Source organism: Belonocnema kinseyi, chromosome 8 (assembly GCF_010883055.1).
Source record: "Belonocnema kinseyi isolate 2016_QV_RU_SX_M_011 chromosome 8, B_treatae_v1, whole genome shotgun sequence".
Taxonomy (NCBI): domain Eukaryota; kingdom Metazoa; phylum Arthropoda; class Insecta; order Hymenoptera; family Cynipidae; genus Belonocnema; species Belonocnema kinseyi.
Window position 1 is genome coordinate 145,172,583 of NC_046664.1, and position 17,540 is coordinate 145,190,122.

The 17,540-nt window shown below is 33.3% G+C and overlaps 1 protein-coding gene across 1 annotated transcript in view; it reads right to left on the reverse strand.

The window, feature by feature from the left end:
• Nucleotides 1-1,127: 1,127 nt before the first annotated feature.
• The window catches only part of LOC117177788, a 67,539-nt gene continuing 51,126 nt past the window's right edge, over nucleotides 1,128-17,540 (reverse strand). The window contains exon 2 of the mRNA XM_033368711.1: nucleotides 1,128-7,013. Within this exon, the coding sequence (XP_033224602.1) occupies nucleotides 1,406-6,835 (5,430 nt within the window). The 5' untranslated portion in view covers nucleotides 6,836-7,013 and the 3' untranslated portion in view covers nucleotides 1,128-1,405. The remainder of the gene's footprint in view (nucleotides 7,014-17,540) is intronic.

Consider the following 17,540-nt stretch of genomic DNA (forward strand, 5'->3'; position numbering starts at 1 on the left):
AAATACATCTGTTTTGTGCAAAATTCATGTACTTGATTAAAAATGCCTTTTTTAGCATACATTTCAGCTTTTCGGATGAAAATGTAACTTTTAATTTAAAAATTTAACTATTTTGTTCAGGGGAGTCGGAGCCGTGTGGGCTGGGTAGGCTTGAGCCCACCCATGAAAGTGCGAAAAAAAATTTGCGAAAAAAACATTTGCTAATTTAGGGTTATTTTGCGAAAAGAATTGTGCAAAAAAATGCAAATTTAGACTCTTTTTGCATTTTTCACGACCTCCATAAGTTACCTGCGCTCCCCCCACCCTATAATTCCCACTTAACCCATCCCCCAATGTTTGTTGAGGGAATGGGATAATATTCAGATTTTATATTCTCGTTTTGAAATGTTTTCCTTTTTTCTCAAATTCTCGAGAACGCACCGTGGGATTTTAGACTTGTTTTCGGGGCAGACAGAGCGCAGTATGGGGCTTTTTTTTGGGGGGGGGGGAATGGGACATGCGTGTAAGAACATCTTTAGAACGGCTTAAAAATATCATAAGTCAATCTATATAAAGTTCCATAAACATAGAATGTTCCAGAGATGTTTTAAAGACGTATTCCGAACATAAAACATTTTTAGAACATTATTTGGCCTGACTTAGGACACTAAATGAAAAGATGAAACACTTGGAAAAAACTGCGACTTTTTAACTCTATCCTAAGAGAAAATTGCTATAAACTATAATAAATTGCGAAAACAATTTATTTAAATGAATAAAAAAGTAATATTTTTGGTGTTTGACAAAATTTATACTAAAAGAAACCGCAAAAAATAATAATTAGCGCCATAAGCCCGAGTTTTCACTTACGAGGGTTGTTTAGGATCCCAAAATAAATTTTCTACACCTAAGATTAACGATTCTGCATAAAATTTACGAAAGCAGTTTTTAAAAAATGGCAAATACGTGTTAAACTTCATAAGACTCACGGAATGTCTAAATATATTTTTTCTAAATAGGCATTAATTTTTTACAAGAGAAATACGAAACTTTTTTTTTTATATTCGAAAAAAATGAGGGGGGATAATCATGAAATATACATACATATACATGAGTACTTAAAATTGACTTACAATTGTCAGTTTTTATATTAAACATAGAATATTTATTTTATTTGTACGAATCCTCTTTTCGCATATGCAATAAGCGTTGAAATAATAATTTATGTATAATCAATTAAATAACCTAAAGTATAATATAATGGTAACATTGTTGGATTTTTTTCAGTATGAGATGTTTCCAAGATTTAAAATTGAACTTAGTACATGTTGCATTCCTTCATTAATTTTTAGGAAACAAGTTACCTTACTATTTGCAAATTTTGTAGTTTCACATGAATGTTGTTTTCAACAAGTCTCAAAGTACCTCAAATTTGTGAAATCACATAAGCTTGTAAGGTTTCAACAATTTCGTCAACAGACAATTCATTACATGTGATACTTAAACGTTCAGCTAAAGCTTGAATATCATTTTTGTATATGCGCAAATCCTCTTCCGTGACTACTAAAGCAACTTTCTCATTATTAACGTTACTACTATTAATACCTACAGCAACAGAACTACTGCATTCTCCAACACCCTTTTCCAATGAATCAACTTGTACAATGTGTCCTGAAGACGACGCCTGACTACTAGATGATGTAGGACAGCTCGCTATTAAAGTGAGAATCTGATTCTCTTTTAAATCAACTAATGACGCATCCTCAGCAACACTTGTCGAATTTTCGAAAATACAGTTTGAGATATCGAAAGTTCTGGTTGACATGATCGTGTTGATTGTTTGTTTTCTTTCTTTGATGTTTCCTTCCTCCATATATTCCTTCTGATCTTTGATACTGCCAGGAACAAGTATTTCGTTATTGCAATAATTGGAATTCTGGGCTACTATTGTACCATTGTCAGTAATTTCGTACTCCATGCAAAAGTCTGGGAGCTGTAAGATATCTGCTCTGAATGATTCCGTTGGAAGCTCGCTTGGTAAAACAGGTAACTGTTGTTCACTTGTTGTTACAATGGATACCCCTCGAACTTTGCTAGGCAGCTGACTGTCTTCTGAGAGGGATGATAAACCGATTGGAGCCTCTTCAAGTAGGTCAAAGCTTGACCCAGGTAACTGGCTAGTCATTGCATCATTAGCAACAATTAGATGACACTTGTCCAAATAAGTAGAATTTGTCGAGATTCTTTCTACTTCCATCCGTTCTAATAGCTGCGAAGCAGCATCAACCTCATTTTCATCCAATTTTCTTCCAATAATTTGTATAAATGTTTCTAGCGAGTTTTCTTTGCTTCTCTCAGTTTGTATAATTGTTGAAATAATAGTTTCCGTGAACCATAAGTAATGTTTCAAAGAATTATGCACATTTTCTACATGAACTGTAAAATCCTTATTATTCTGAAAGCTCTGGCCACAAAGGGCACAAAAGTCATCATGCCGTTGTACATAATGATTTCTGTAAAATCGAACAGCAGAATACGTCATCGAACAATGTCGACATTGGAATGATGCAGAATCTGTCATTGTTGTATAATCATCGTAACTGCAAATTGCTAGTAACCTTTTTTCACCCAAAACGTGTATAGCTTCTTTCACGTCCTTCCTCGGATCACCTTCCCAGGAAAGTACATATTCATTGTCCTTATTGCATGCAGGAATAATATGGAAGTCCAACATGTGCCTTATTCCTCTTCCAAAGGCAAATAATCTATTACACAAGAGGCAGAGATCGGTCACCTTGCTATGATTCACCATCAAATGAGCTTGTAAACGTCTAATGGACTGAAGAACAAATTTACAAACAGGACAAGTCAGACTATTGATTTTTCCTTTTTTATTAATTAACGGCCTGACTAAACTCACAGTTCGGTCTTTTCTCGGCGTACTTTCATCATCTACATTTATAAGCGTGTTTTCAAATTGATCGGTAGTGTTTGCACTTGATCCATCTGATTCGTGTAATCTACTCCTTTTTCTATCCTCCTTCTTTGAATAACTGGAACCCGTCCTGCTGCCATCTGAGTGAAGTATGCGCTTGTGCTTTTGTAGCATCCTGTTTGTTAAGAAACACTTTTTACAATCATGACATACGTGCGGACCAATAGATTCAAAATGTGTCGTTGTATTGTGTTGTTTCAGTGCTAAACCATTAACAAAGTTTAATCCACAATCCTTGCAGGAAAAAGTATCGACTTGTGTGCACAAATGCGAATTAACCATATTTACTGTAATCAAGACCTTGCTACAATTTTCACACACGTGTACCAACGAATCATCGCCATGAATGTCGTATCTATGTTGAAAATAAGACGTTACTTGTACATAGCGTTCACCGCATTGACTGCAATTCCTAGCATTATTGTTATTAATAATTCCATCTGTCAGATTTTTTTCCAGATTTACCAAACTTCCCTGATGCATCGAGCATGCCATTACCGTATTAGTATCGTCTATTGTCAGGCTTGTTTCTACAGACTGAGCAAATTCTTCGTTGGTACAATTATTTAATTTGTATCCTGTATTCTCCTGAAGAGCATTTTCAATATTTTTGCTTTTAAAACTAGGTTTTAATAAATCGCATACTACTGAATCATCGAATATTTCATCATGCATAAAAAACATATGTTCGCTATAAGATCTTTTAAAATCAAATGTCTTTTCACAAGTCTTGCACTGAAATATCACCTTATCGGCAGCGGCGGCGGATGCAGAATCTGTATGCGCTTGACAGTCATTTTTTTTCATCTTTTTCGAAGACACTGAAAACGACGTCGATAATTTCCTCCTCACTACAGTAGTAGTGTCTTTCAGATAAGAAACAGAATCCACTGGATTATTCTTCTTTTTTGTTTCAACAGAAAGGAAAAATGTATTATTACATTCTGCCGTGCAATTAGAATCTAACTCCAACGCTACATTGCTGTTGACTACTTTCGGGTCTTGAGCTTTTCGACTATGCGCATATAAATTGTGAAGATCTAAAGGGTATTCTACTTTTTCCACTACACATGGAATTTTTAGCTTCTTTTTCTTCGAGGGAGAATCTTTTTGTTCATTTTTGATGTGTAAAGTTTCCGCTGCATCATTAGATTTCAATTTTATTTTTTCTCGACTGCAATTAATGTTAGGTACTACTACTGATGATGATAATGTGTTGGACTTAATAAAAGAGTTGTCTTCTTGTGCAGTATTGAATTTCAGCAAGTCTAGTTCTTTACGTACGTCAACAACAACGCTGCGTTTACTAGTTAAAGGATCTTTCGTCAAACTAGGTTTTACAGATTCAAGATGTTGCGCTTCAGCAGTGGAGTGAGCCAAATGTTGAGAAGGTTCTTCCTTTACATAAAATTCAAATGCAGCTGTTTTATCTAATAAACAATATTTTTGAAGAGAATCCTTTCCTTCCACGATATCAGATGTGTTGCACTTTGCTTTCTCTGAAAAACTATGTTTACCGTGCATCTTCACATGTACTTGCAAATCTTCCATGTTTTTATAGCACAAAAAGCAGACATCACAAGTAAACGGATAACAGAATCGATGATAATGAAACAAATGTGCCAACAATTTTTGTTCTTGTTGAAAAGTTTCTTTGCAAATACAACAGCAAAAGCTAGATTCGTACGATTCCACTTTAATGACTTTCGATGATTCATCAGAACGTGACTCTTGCGACGATATTTGATCAACATAACCACCTTTGTTAGACGATACTTTATTTTTTACCGTATTGCAAATTGGCGTATTAACAGATGGTAAAGAAGAGTCAGTAGAGCGCACATTCAAATTATCTTCGTAGCACTCGTCCTCTTCCTTTATGCGGTTGCAAGGTTCAACTTTAATAGCAAATTTTAAGTCTGAAGCATTGCATTCACTCGATACTGTATTTACTTTTTCTTGTTTTCTTTCAACAAAATCTTGTAAATTCTTCCAACAAGTTTTCATGTTGTTCTCAGTTGTATCGAACTCTTGACGTAATGTTCCGTTATTATTATTCACAAAGACGTTTATATCCTTTAAATTGTCGTCAACAGTATTTATTGTTTCATCGTTCTGAAATTTTTCATAATGTGAACTATCTTCAGACTTCTTTAAATCACTCGAGGAATCATGATTGCAATTTACATGTATGCACTCCATTTTTATTTCCATATTAAGCAATTCACGTAAATGGGATGCAGTTAGAATAACTCGGGACTTACATTCGTTTTCATCGCATACAAGGTGAACTGTTGCAACGTGATGTTCGAAATAAATATCCGCATACCGCACGCCACAAAATGGACATTCATGACACTTGAATTTAGAGTACTGTTTCTTGTCGAATATCTGCCGTGTTACATTAATTATGTCTAGACATATGCAGCATATCTTATCAGAAAACACTTCATCGTCTACTGCCAACTCCATTGCTTTTGTATCTGTTTTCTTCTCATAATTTTGATTGCTGTAAGGGAACATTTCTTGTTTTTCAAATTTAGTAATCAACGCTCTTTTCTGCGGTTCATCTACTACTATTAAATTGCCAAGGTCTGCTTTATTCTGCTGTATACTGTTTAACTCGCGCAGAGAATTTTCTTGACCTGTGTTTTTCGGTTCACCATTGTCTAAGCTGGAATCAACATGTTTTACTGACGTTGATTTTTTTTCTGATGAGAGGATGAAATCAAGATTGTCTGTAGGTTCAGTTGAATGATTATTTTCTTGTTTACATACAGCTTTCGGAATATCCTGCTGATCCGTGGGTAGGATTAAAGGTACTTGGAATTCCAAAGAATTTTCAGTTTCTTTATTTTTTGCAATTATACTACTTACCCCAGGAATGTTACATATTGATTTATTTTCCGAATTCAAACATGTTAAACTAACAGAATCCACAGTCATCTCTTTTTTATGTGAATCATTTGAATTACCCGAACTTCCAAAAGAATATAATGATGACGATGACTCATTATTGCAGATAAAAAACATTTCATTGGAATATTTTGAAGTATATTTGCATGTAGAGCCATCTATTACCTTTTCCTTTTGATCACTGATGTCCTCCACTCTTGCAACACCTGAATTGTTTGGATCTTTAAGAGATGTCACATTATCTCTATATATACCTTTTCCGGCTGAATGCGTGTTGAAAGGAGGAAAACTTTCGCTCATTTGAAGCGAATTCTCCTTGCCTTTATTCTCCATCATAATCATTGCATGACTCATATTAATGTGTTGTGCCAGACCACGAAGGACAAGAAATTTTCTACCACAGAAAGCGCAATTCTGCAATGGAATATCTGGATGATTGTTTTCAATGTGATTAACTAAATCTGATCTTTTTGAAAATTTGTCCTTACATATTTTACAATTGACTAAAAAAGTAGGTGTAACATTGAAAGTCTGAACTGATTGAATTCCAGATGTGATTAATTTTCCTGAACCCAAAATCATCTTTTGTATTGTGTTCCACATCAAGTTTACGTCTTGAATTGCTTTTCGCTCTACTTGCCTTGGCGATAAAAACCTTACAACAGACTTATTTCTGGTTTTATACGCAGATCCATTTGTAAAATAGTTTTCTCCAATATGATTTAATTTAACAAATACAATTCTCGGATTGTATTCTAGCGTATCTAGAAGCATTTTCATAGGAAGATTCAACATTTCTAAACCTTTTTCGTACTCTTCTTCAGTATAAGTAATATAGTTTGAGTTTTTAATTTTCTTCAACATTTCAGCACCGCCATTATTGATAATCTCAGAATTCTTTTTTTCAACCGAATTATGAATAGAGTGACTTTCATTCTGCTCCATTATTTTATCAATTACGGTGCTTTCAACTTTTTGTGATGGAATGACGTGATCCCGTAGAATTACCCAGATTTAAAATGGAGTTGAATTTGCAAACAAGTTCTTTAAAAGTACATGTGTTGAGCAGCAGACTTAGATGAATTTGATATCTTCTTTTGTAACACGCATTTACATGGTACACCTGAAAGAAAAATAGAAAGTTAAGGAAAGCAATTGAAGTAAACAAATTTTTCTCTTATATTCAAATAATTGAGATGATACGAAAAAAATTTGAATCACGTGAACTTTGACCTATCCATGTTTCATAATTTTTACGTGTATCGAAAAGCATTGAATCAGAAAAAAAGAACTTTCTAATTAGAATTTCTTTTGCTAAATGTTTATAGTTCCAAAAAATGTATATATCTTTAGTCAAAGTTCGCAACAGACCTTCATTGTATCTATTGATATACCCATAAACTAGTTTAAAAGAGCAGTTTTATTTCTACATTTGCTAATATCGCATTGAAGTTTTTTCAATTTTCTATTCCAATACTTTCCCTGTTGAGGTTTGATTACGAGGTGCTGTAAAATCCAACAAATTCCATTAACCCCATTTTTATTTGACCTAAAAACAAGTTGCCTAACATTGATTTGTCATCATTTTTATTTTTTCGAATTTTCAACTGACATAACCTCTATTTGTCCTAATTACCAATTATCTTAATTTCTATTACATCGAATATACATTTGGCATCATTTTCATGTTTTCGAATTTCTATTCCAAATAATATTTATTATTTTTTATTTTTATAAAATACAATTTCTGCTTTTCAGGTAATTAGTTTGACTAAAGTGTCATATTTACGAAATTACACATAACCTTCTATTCCTTTGCATGAATTTGTACATACCATATTTTAAATTTAGTCGAATTATCATTTGACATAATAGCTTTTTCCGAATAATCGCATAACCTAGCATTTATTTACAGGAGTCGCCATTTGTCATAATTCCCACTTCGATGAAATAATGACAAAGGGCTGTCCGGCAACTAGTTTTTTGTTCAAATAAAACTCAGGTTAGCTGGCATTTGGGGGATATTCATGTATCTCTGCGTGAACGTGGAGAATTTAATGTGTGATTAATTCCGCGTTTCGTACAAAGGTCTCTAAACATTTTAGATCTGAATCCTGTTCCTCGGTTACAAATCGAGTTAACGTATCAGTCTGAACAAGAAGAAATTTTTTTCTTGACGCAGAAGTTACAAAAAGACCTACATGGTTAAAATAAATCTTGGCAAGGGGCTTTTAGTCGGAGAGCCGAGGCCGTTTTTGGCGAGTTGAATGTGGAGACAATTAGACAATGTTCCGTGCAATTGGCAGAACAATAGGCCGGTGCGGAAGGGGGGGGGGGCAGAACGATCCAGAGGTGTAAAAGAATATATCATTTTAAAGTTATTTTCTAATACCCAAATTTTTTATATAACATCTACTCATTATTCAAAACATATATTCGAAGATTAAGAACAAAATCTCGGGGATAACATTCTGGCAGAACATCGCAAACTGCCCGGTTTTGACATTGGTCATTGTGCGTTGGTTTGCGGCCCTGACACTGCGAGCAGAGTGGTCATTTATGCTCCGAAGACGATCAATAGCGTAACTAGAGACATAGTTTACGCCACTCCGCTCGCAGTACCAGGGCCGACAACCGACGCACAATGACCAATGTCACAACCGGGCAGTTCCCGATGTTCTGCCAGGATGTTATCCCCGAGATTTTGTTCTGCCTCTTCGAATATATGTTTTGAATAATGAGTAGAATGTTATATAAAAAATTTGTTTTTTAGAAAATAACTTTAAAATGACATATTCTTTTACACCTCTAGATCGTTCTGACCCCCCCCCCCCTTCCGCACCGGCCTATTGTTCTGCCAACTGCACGAAACATTGTCTAACTGTCTTGACATTCAACAAAGAAAGATTAAGCCGTTACCCTATGACTTATTTTAATCATTTTTTTTTTACAACTTCGAATGAGTAATTAAACACCTTCTCCCCGGGACTACCCCTGGAGAAGCCACATTTGGTGATCAGTATATTCTCAACAATCAGGTAAATAGTGACAGAATCGTTACCTAATAACTCGTCACAAAACAGCCTCGGCTCTTAGACTGTTGGGAGAATTTTACTCGTTTTGTGAATTAGGATACATAAGAGAAAATAATAAAATTGACAGGACGTAAAATTTGAAATCTCACCTTAAATTTAAGTCAATAAAATTTCGATGACACGATGACACGTAAAGGGATTTTAAACAGTTTTATTGGCTTAAATTAAAGATAAGAGCTCAAAGACTAATTGGTACGAACTTGATATTTTGGCTACATCTTTCCTAGGATATTTCAAAAGTTAAAGTCAAGGTACAAAATTTTAGAAATTTTTTATTTTTCTTTTACTTCTTGTGCAGTATATTCTCTCCAAAAGGTCAAAAACACTTCTATTTGAGCTCAACTGATGCTTAATTTCATAGAAATTTTAAAGATTTAAGAAAAAGGTCCCCTCCAACCGTCCCTTATTAGCTGAAGTTTGGTGGGACTGACGTTACAACTACAACCTCCACAATATGATAAATTTCTACTTAACTTGGACATGATCTCGACTCGCAAAATAAATTTATAACATAAAGGTGGTGGTTGGGCGTATAATATAAACAATGAATAAGACAAGCAATAAAATAACCTCGGAAAAGACTGAACTTTAATTGACAAAAGGCATGCACACGGTAAATGCGAAGATCAAGTTTCAGGCGACGAATGGAGATTGAGTGTTTGGAATGCTAGGGGAGTGAATTATCTCAAGGTAAAAGAATTGCAAGAAACTATGTATGTAGGGAAACTAGATATTTTATGTGTGTCTGAAACAAAGAAAAAGGGATGCGAAAATAAAGACATAAAGAACGGCGTGTTGAAAGGCGGATTTGAAATATGGTCAGGAGTCGATTGTGAATCATATGTTAGGCAAGGAGTAGGTCTGATTTTAAACGAAAGAGCGAAGCAGCGTCTCGGATATTATGATTTTGAATCTCCCAGACTACTTTGGGCTAGAATGAAAGTAGGAATCCGACGATTATTTATCATAGCATGCTACGCGCCAGTTGAAAGTGATCCCAGGGAAGTAAAAGACATCTTCTGGGATACTTTAAACGACACAATAAATATTTTCGATCGTGGTGGAAGAATAATTCTACTAGGAGATATGAATGGGTGGGTAGGCACCCAAAATCAGAACACGGAAAAATTATTAGGTAATTTTGGAGATCTAAGAACGTTGACAAAGTCGAGATCACGTGACTAACTTTGTTTATGCGATTTATGTGTAGAGAATGAAATGATTTTCATTTTTTTTTGTCCTCGCTACGTCCACACGGATTGAGATATCGTGTTCAGGATTTAGGAAATTTTACAGAAAGCACTAATGAACGTTTGCATATGTGTGTGTGTGTGTGTGTGTGTGTGTGTGTGTGTGTGTGTGTGTGTGTGTGTGTGTGTGTGTGATTACGAAGAAAGTTTTCTAGTAAAATAATACAGGAATAGGAAATAAACTTTTAACGTCGATAAACTAGATGCCTCGATTTAAAAAAAAAAACGAGGAATATCTTAGAATGCGATACTCGAAAATCCGTCCAAGTCCCATCTAGAGAAATGTGCATGTTCAGAAAATAATTGAAATTTTCTAATGGTTACATATTTTTGTGGATTTTTTGTACTGGTGTGAAACAATTCTAAGAATAAAAATAAAATTTCGTCCGGGGGCGAAAGACAAGGTGAGTCCGACGCTGAGCCCCGCTGATTGGTTCACTGTCAACAATAATTATCAGCTGATCTATTCAGAGTCAAGAATTATGGAAGTTGGTTGGAAAACTCCGACGAGTAAATTTTAGCATATTGCTGATGTTGCTACGTTTCCAATTTGAAATTTACCTTTTATTTTTAGGACCAAAAAAATTAAAATCATTTTACACAAAAATTGCATGAACGAACTTAGTCATTACCATGTTATTGCCATGTGAAATTGTAAACAATATGATTTATCCAATTTTAAAAATTTTTAGTATGTTCTCAAGTATTTTGTAGATCATCCATGTAAGTCTTACCATTTAAAAATAGTACTGGAGAGTGCCATATTCAAATTGTCTTTGTTGTCATGTCATGAAGTTATAAATGCATATGAACATTGTAAATGCCGACAGTAAACTGTTGCACTATTTACAATGTTTTTAAATGGCAATTTCTGCTATTTCGTTTTGTGGGAAATGGTGTGAAATATAGTGTACGTTTCTGAACACAGTTTATCCGCTCATGAAGATAGTATTTCCAGCTATTTTATTGGCTGAGAGTTATGATTTGAATAGTGATTTCAAGAAATCGTAAAAATTCAAAAGGTAAATAGTTTTTTTCTGTTATTTTTTTGTTCGAAGTTTATGATTTTCATAGAAATATCAAGAAACTGGCAAAAATTCGAAATAAAAATAACGTTTTTGATGATTTTAGCCAATTTTGTCATAAAAATAGCAATTTGTGCTAATTGCTCAAACCCACTTTTTCCGTGTAGCGTTTATCAGGCCTCTCTAAAATTGTAAATTGTAGCAAATTTGTATAAGTGTACGAGATTCAAAATAGTTGTATCGCGTTGAAAACATTAAGAAATGTTTGTTTTTTTTGTTTTAAAACATTTAAAAAATATTGTGAAAAAATTGTAAGTCAATTGGAGCAGAACTCTTGAAGTTATAGATTTAAAGTCGACCCTCCTCATGGACCGCAGCTGCACTTGAAAATATAGGAACGTGCTAGAAGACAATGAAAAATACTATAAAATAATAAAAATGTTATTAGTTTTTACTGCACTGTCTAAGTTCGTGAAGTATGCACAGTGTAATAGAAAAGAGAAGCTGAAATCGCTAAAAAAAAATTTTCTTTACTTTTTCAATATTTAAAACTTTATACGAGTTTTTCTCAAAACCACTTTTTAAAAGTCAGTTCCAGCTATTTTACAAAAATTACTGAACCGATCCTTTTCAAACTTGCTAAACTTTTTCTACCTATAAAAATCCTCCCCCCAACGATATTTTCGTTCAAATTTTGCAACTTTTTTGACTTCCGATAAATCTACGTTGAGATATCGCTGGAACCGCAAATCATCTTTTTCAAGAGGCGTACTCGAAATTGATCTGTTGCTGGCTTATTTCACGATATTTTTCTACAAAAAATTACTAATTATTTTAAAAATAATACTTCGTAACATTCAAAACATTTAAATACATTTACTTTCATCAGATCTCTAAAAAAATTCATAAAAAAAGCCTATTTTTCATGCATTATCCCCCATTCCCCCCTTTATTATCATTGATGAATCACATTTGGAATTTGTGTGTGATAGTGCTTCGAAAAATTGAATAATTTTTACAGAAGTTTTTAAATCATAATTTGTCATCCATAGAACAATTATGTGGAAACTTTATAAAGAGTAGACAGATTTTCCTCCAATAAAAGTAAGTAGATTAATTACCAGAATATGCTGTATCTTTTCAATTTAAATATTTGACCGAAACCTGGATTCGAACTTGGAAACTCGCAAAGTAATATTTACCGAATATAATGGTGTGGAAATTTGCGATTTGAGGATGCTGTACACCTCTTGAAAAACATATATTTTAATTTTTTTCCGTTTATAGAATATTTACCACTCATATTTTAACCCCATTTTTCATTTAATCTTATGTCAGTGTTCGTCATTTGAAATTCAAGTGTACAAGATGAAAATGATGTCAAGCTCGGTGTCAAGTGGTCGGCAAAGCTACACTTTTGTATGGACTTCAACGCTACCATCCTTACTGCAATTATTAACTGATTTTCAGGAATATTTTTTTTCTCTTTCTTAGAATTTTATGAAGAAATCTAATTCTGGTAATTAAAATTAAATCCAGTCATCCTATTAAATGTTAGGTGTTGTAACCGGCTGGTTACAATTTCGTGTGCACTTTAAAATTTCTATTATTACGGCAAATATTAACCGATTTTTATGAATCCTGTTTTCACTTTCTTCCAGTTATATGAATAAACTAATTCTGCTGCTATGCTTTTTAAAAAAGAAGACGAAAGGAAATTGCATTTAATATACGCAATTAGCAGAAGAACCAGTGAGCCAGAAAAGAATTACCACTCGAGAAGACTGAAACTACTAGCGGCAATCTGGGCAATTACGCGGTTTCGAATTTGACTTATTAATATTGAGTTTATTGTGGTAACCGTTTGTAGTGCCTTAATGTATTTTAAGATGTGCGTGTACACAAACCAGATATAAAAATGGCACAGTTAAACGCCTGAAGTCGCGCTCCCATTGAATCAAGCGAAATAAACGATTTTGTAGAAGACGTAAGATGTATTTTTAATTCAGTAACGCCCGGTCAAAAAAGTCTCGTGTTTCAATTTGCGGGCGAAAAGCTTAAACGGAAAACAGACATTTTAAGTAAAACGGTAAAAAGAAAGAAACAATCAAGAAAAAGTGGCAATCAAAGATTACGATTTGGTAAATTCGATCTTGTATGAACGCAAAGGGCAGAAATTGTTATTTCGTATTCCGAATTCTTTGTGAAAAAGTATGGTCATACAATTTCATGAGCTCTAAAGTCATACGGGGACCAATATGATCATGGCAAAAGTTGGAGGATTTTATTTCTTTCTGAGTATGGTCCGCTATATAAGTCAAGACGTACATAGCTACATTCAATGCACTATCAATAAAACTAAAGCGGGACCGTAAACAGGAGAATTGCATGTTGCCAAGATCCATATTGAACATGTAGGTCTTTTTGTAAAGATCGATAATTTTTACATTCTCCCAATCAAAAAAATGACTAAAATTATATTGGTGTTTGTATACAACCAACTCGGTTTTATTCCTATTCTTATGTTCATTTATTCGAGTTCTTAGAGATCTTTTTGTCTCACCCACATATGATGCAGGGCATTGTTTACAAGAAAAGTTATGAACTAAATTCGTTTCATGTTGAAAGGGATATTGGTAAATAACGAACTAACATCAAGAGAAAGAAGAACATGATCATCGTCTATATTTATATCTTTAAGTTTTTATTTAAATTCAAAACTATTATTAATATGTGAGCAAGGAATTTCAATGCAATTTTTCAATTCTTCATAAATTATTTTTGCCAAAAAATGTATTGGACTATTAACAAGAGAAATAATGGGTCGCAAAGGTACATCTGGCTTATGGATTTTTGGTAAACCATAACATTTACCTGAAACTGTGCCACTTAAAGTAAGTTCATTATTGTGGTGTTTATATTTATATGTATCAGAAAGTAAATTGGACATTTTTAAGTTATAATTGGATTTTTGTAAACAAACAGTAAGATTGCCTTTATCAGCGTTCGTAAAAAACATATCGGAATTATTTTTCAAAAAGGTTTTAGTCTTGTTAAAATTTTTAGAAATTTCTCTATCTTCTTTAGATATATGAATATCTCTCTTAAAAGAGTTATTAGTATTAATAGTTACTTTACCTTTGATTTCATTTTTAAGATCACTGTGTAGATCGGACGATTGAAGAACTGATTCTACATTTTAAATGAAATCAATGACATTTTGTTTCGAACATTTTGAAGCAAAGTTATAATTAGGTTCAAATACCAACAGACGTTACTTGCGAACATTGTAATGAACGATTTGGAAAAAAACATGTTTAAGAAATTTAAAAAATATTTATGATTGTATTCCTCTTTCCTATCCTGATTTGGAAGAACACCGTTAACTGTATTTTGGATAAGTCCCTTGAGCCGCCAACCGTTAACTGCTTTCAGGTGACTTATCCGATTAGCAGTTAACGGTGTTCTTCCGAATCACGGCAGTTTTATACACACTTTTTTTCAAAAAAATTTTGATTTAGCTAACAAATTGTGTATATTTCGAGGTTATGTGTGCTACAATTCTCCCAAGCGTTACTTCCAAACTACACAATATTTTTGGCCGAAAACTTTGGACTTACAAATAAACATAGTAACTAATCTCCCGGAACTAAACTTGTTTGCAGGCAATCAAAAAAGTTTATTTCATAAATAATTTCCATATTATCGGAAAGGCAGAGATAAAAAACGACGTAACCTCAAAATAATGCATATACATACAATTTTTATTTAGCACAATAAATGATTTTTGTTATTATCCCTCAAAAAAGAGTCCGGGGACGTCCGTTATGATATTTTATAGAATCTCCGAATTAGGTTTTTAAAAATTTTCATTTTTGTGGAAAAAAAAAACCGGGGAAACTGTAAGTATTACATGCCCTTAATGCCTTTAAACAACTTCCAGCACAACAACTGAAATCTCAGAATGATTGAAAAATTTTTGAAAGAAGACTTTTTCTAAAATAATTTTTTCAAATAGTGATTAAAACTATTTTTAAACATAAGTTGAAATAATTTTAAAACCCTAAAAAGTAGTCGTGTGACTAGGGATGCTGGCCATCTACATTTACGTTCTGTACATAATTGTCACATGATATCAAGTCGCCGATTTATTATCGCCTTCAAATACAGGGTCGTGGTGTTTCTGCTAATAAATATTCAAGATTTGAACTTGTGAAAATTCGATTTTATTAAATTAGTTCAGTTTCTTGAATTTTCCAGCTGGTTAACATGGTAAGGAATTATGTTTCAACTACCCCAGGAAACCACCCCTAACGTGAAATATGACTTAGTTTGATGAAAACGTCTTTGAGAATCTTTTCGATTTTGCTACTATCAAAACTTCTCAAATTTAGAAAATATCCAGGTATATCAGTCACCTGGGTTTTCGACAGACCCAATGCTCTGAGGTATGAAATTCTAGCATCCCCAAAAAAACACCCTTGTCGCAAAATTGGTCTGAATTCGAGGGGGAAACAACTATGGTAATCCACTGGACCACTTGGTGATCCGAAGTAATCCGCGTTATCCGAACTACTTCGCGTTATCCGAACTAATTCGCGTTATCCGAAGTAATCCGAGGTAATCCGCAGTAATCCGTGGTAATCCGCGGTTATTCATAAAAAATAGACCAAGGAAATAAGGTAACAAGTAAGGAGGTAAAGAAAAAAATGTTAGAATTAATTTGCGGAACTAGACATTTAATTTAATATCTATATTGGAACATTCTTACATTAATTATCTGGGCTGGCTTAGAACTAGGATGTAAATAATTATTAATTACACAACTTTGATCAAATTTGCCGAAATGGGACCCTACTTACGGATTGTCTAAAATTTTCAGAATATGTAGTAAATATTGTTATCTAACGATTCATACCATATTCAGCTCATTCGACCGTTTCAAAAGTCAAATACGATCAATTATAATTAGTACTTTTTTAATGGATCTCCCATAGATAACATGGGCAATCGCCACATTACAAAGTCAATCATGGAAGCGAAGCTTACCATTGAGCTTAAAATCTACAGATGTAAAGAAAAATATCGTGCGCATTTTATTTTTAAAAATAACAATTATTGGCCGTTCAGTATAAAAGATATTATGTTGTAAAGAATAATGTTTGTTCTCGCAAGGCACATGGTGGGGGTAGGAAGTGACGATTTGGCAACACTGACACTCAGTATTTCATAGCTGAGTATATATATTATGAGCTGTGGTTAGACCACAGTTCCATTGGGTACGGACATGACCTTGATATTAATCGGATATGGCAGACAGCGCCCGCGGCGACCAAAGCCTGAACTTCCTTGGGGATAGAAATTTCATATTTACAGAAGTAAAGCACGTGTGCATCTTTTTAAATATAATAAATAAAATAGATGATTGCTTTGAAAAAGTATGCAACATTTTTTAAAACGAAACTAAATAATAGAGGAAACTCTATTAAAATAATTCTATAGATTTTTATCCTGAAGTATTGCATAACGGAAAAATTTTAGCAGTAATTCATGTGGTAAGGGTGCAGAAGTGAAAGGGAATAAGCCAAATTCAATGCAGCCTTATCAGAAAGGCATCTGTTAGTTCTCCCCAACACGACGTTACATTACAAAAATGGAGCAAATTAAGAATATGTTTGACATTGAGTAATTAATTTTTAATTATTTCAACGAATTAAATTTTTTTAAATCATTTTTCTTTTGAAATTTCGCTTTTTCCTAAAAATTATTACTGTTAGGCTAGTGAAATATTTATTAACATTGATTTATTAATTTTAAATTATTTAAACAAATTGAATTTGTTAAAAAAAATTTCTTAATTTTTCAAAATAATCATTATTGCTATTTCTTTAGTAAAATATTGACCACCATTGTTTAATGAATGTTCAATTGTTTATACACATTTCAATTATTCAAATAAATTTTTTTCTAAAACTATTTTGTTTTTACAAAAATATTACTCTATTATCATTAAGTCATATAAAATTATTTTTAATTATTCACTAATCAAAATTAATAGTGAAAGTAATGAGAGAAAGAGGGAATTCATGGAAATGCTTTATATTAAAAAACAAAAAAAGTTATCTATAATTTAAAAACCGATTTGGATGGGTTGAACAAAAGTTATGCTACGAGGGTTGTTCAATAAGTCCTTAGAATGACCAACAGATGGCGCGCGAATCGCTCCAAATCATCTGTTTTCAGTCAGCATCACTCCCGACTAGATATATGGTGCAGTCAC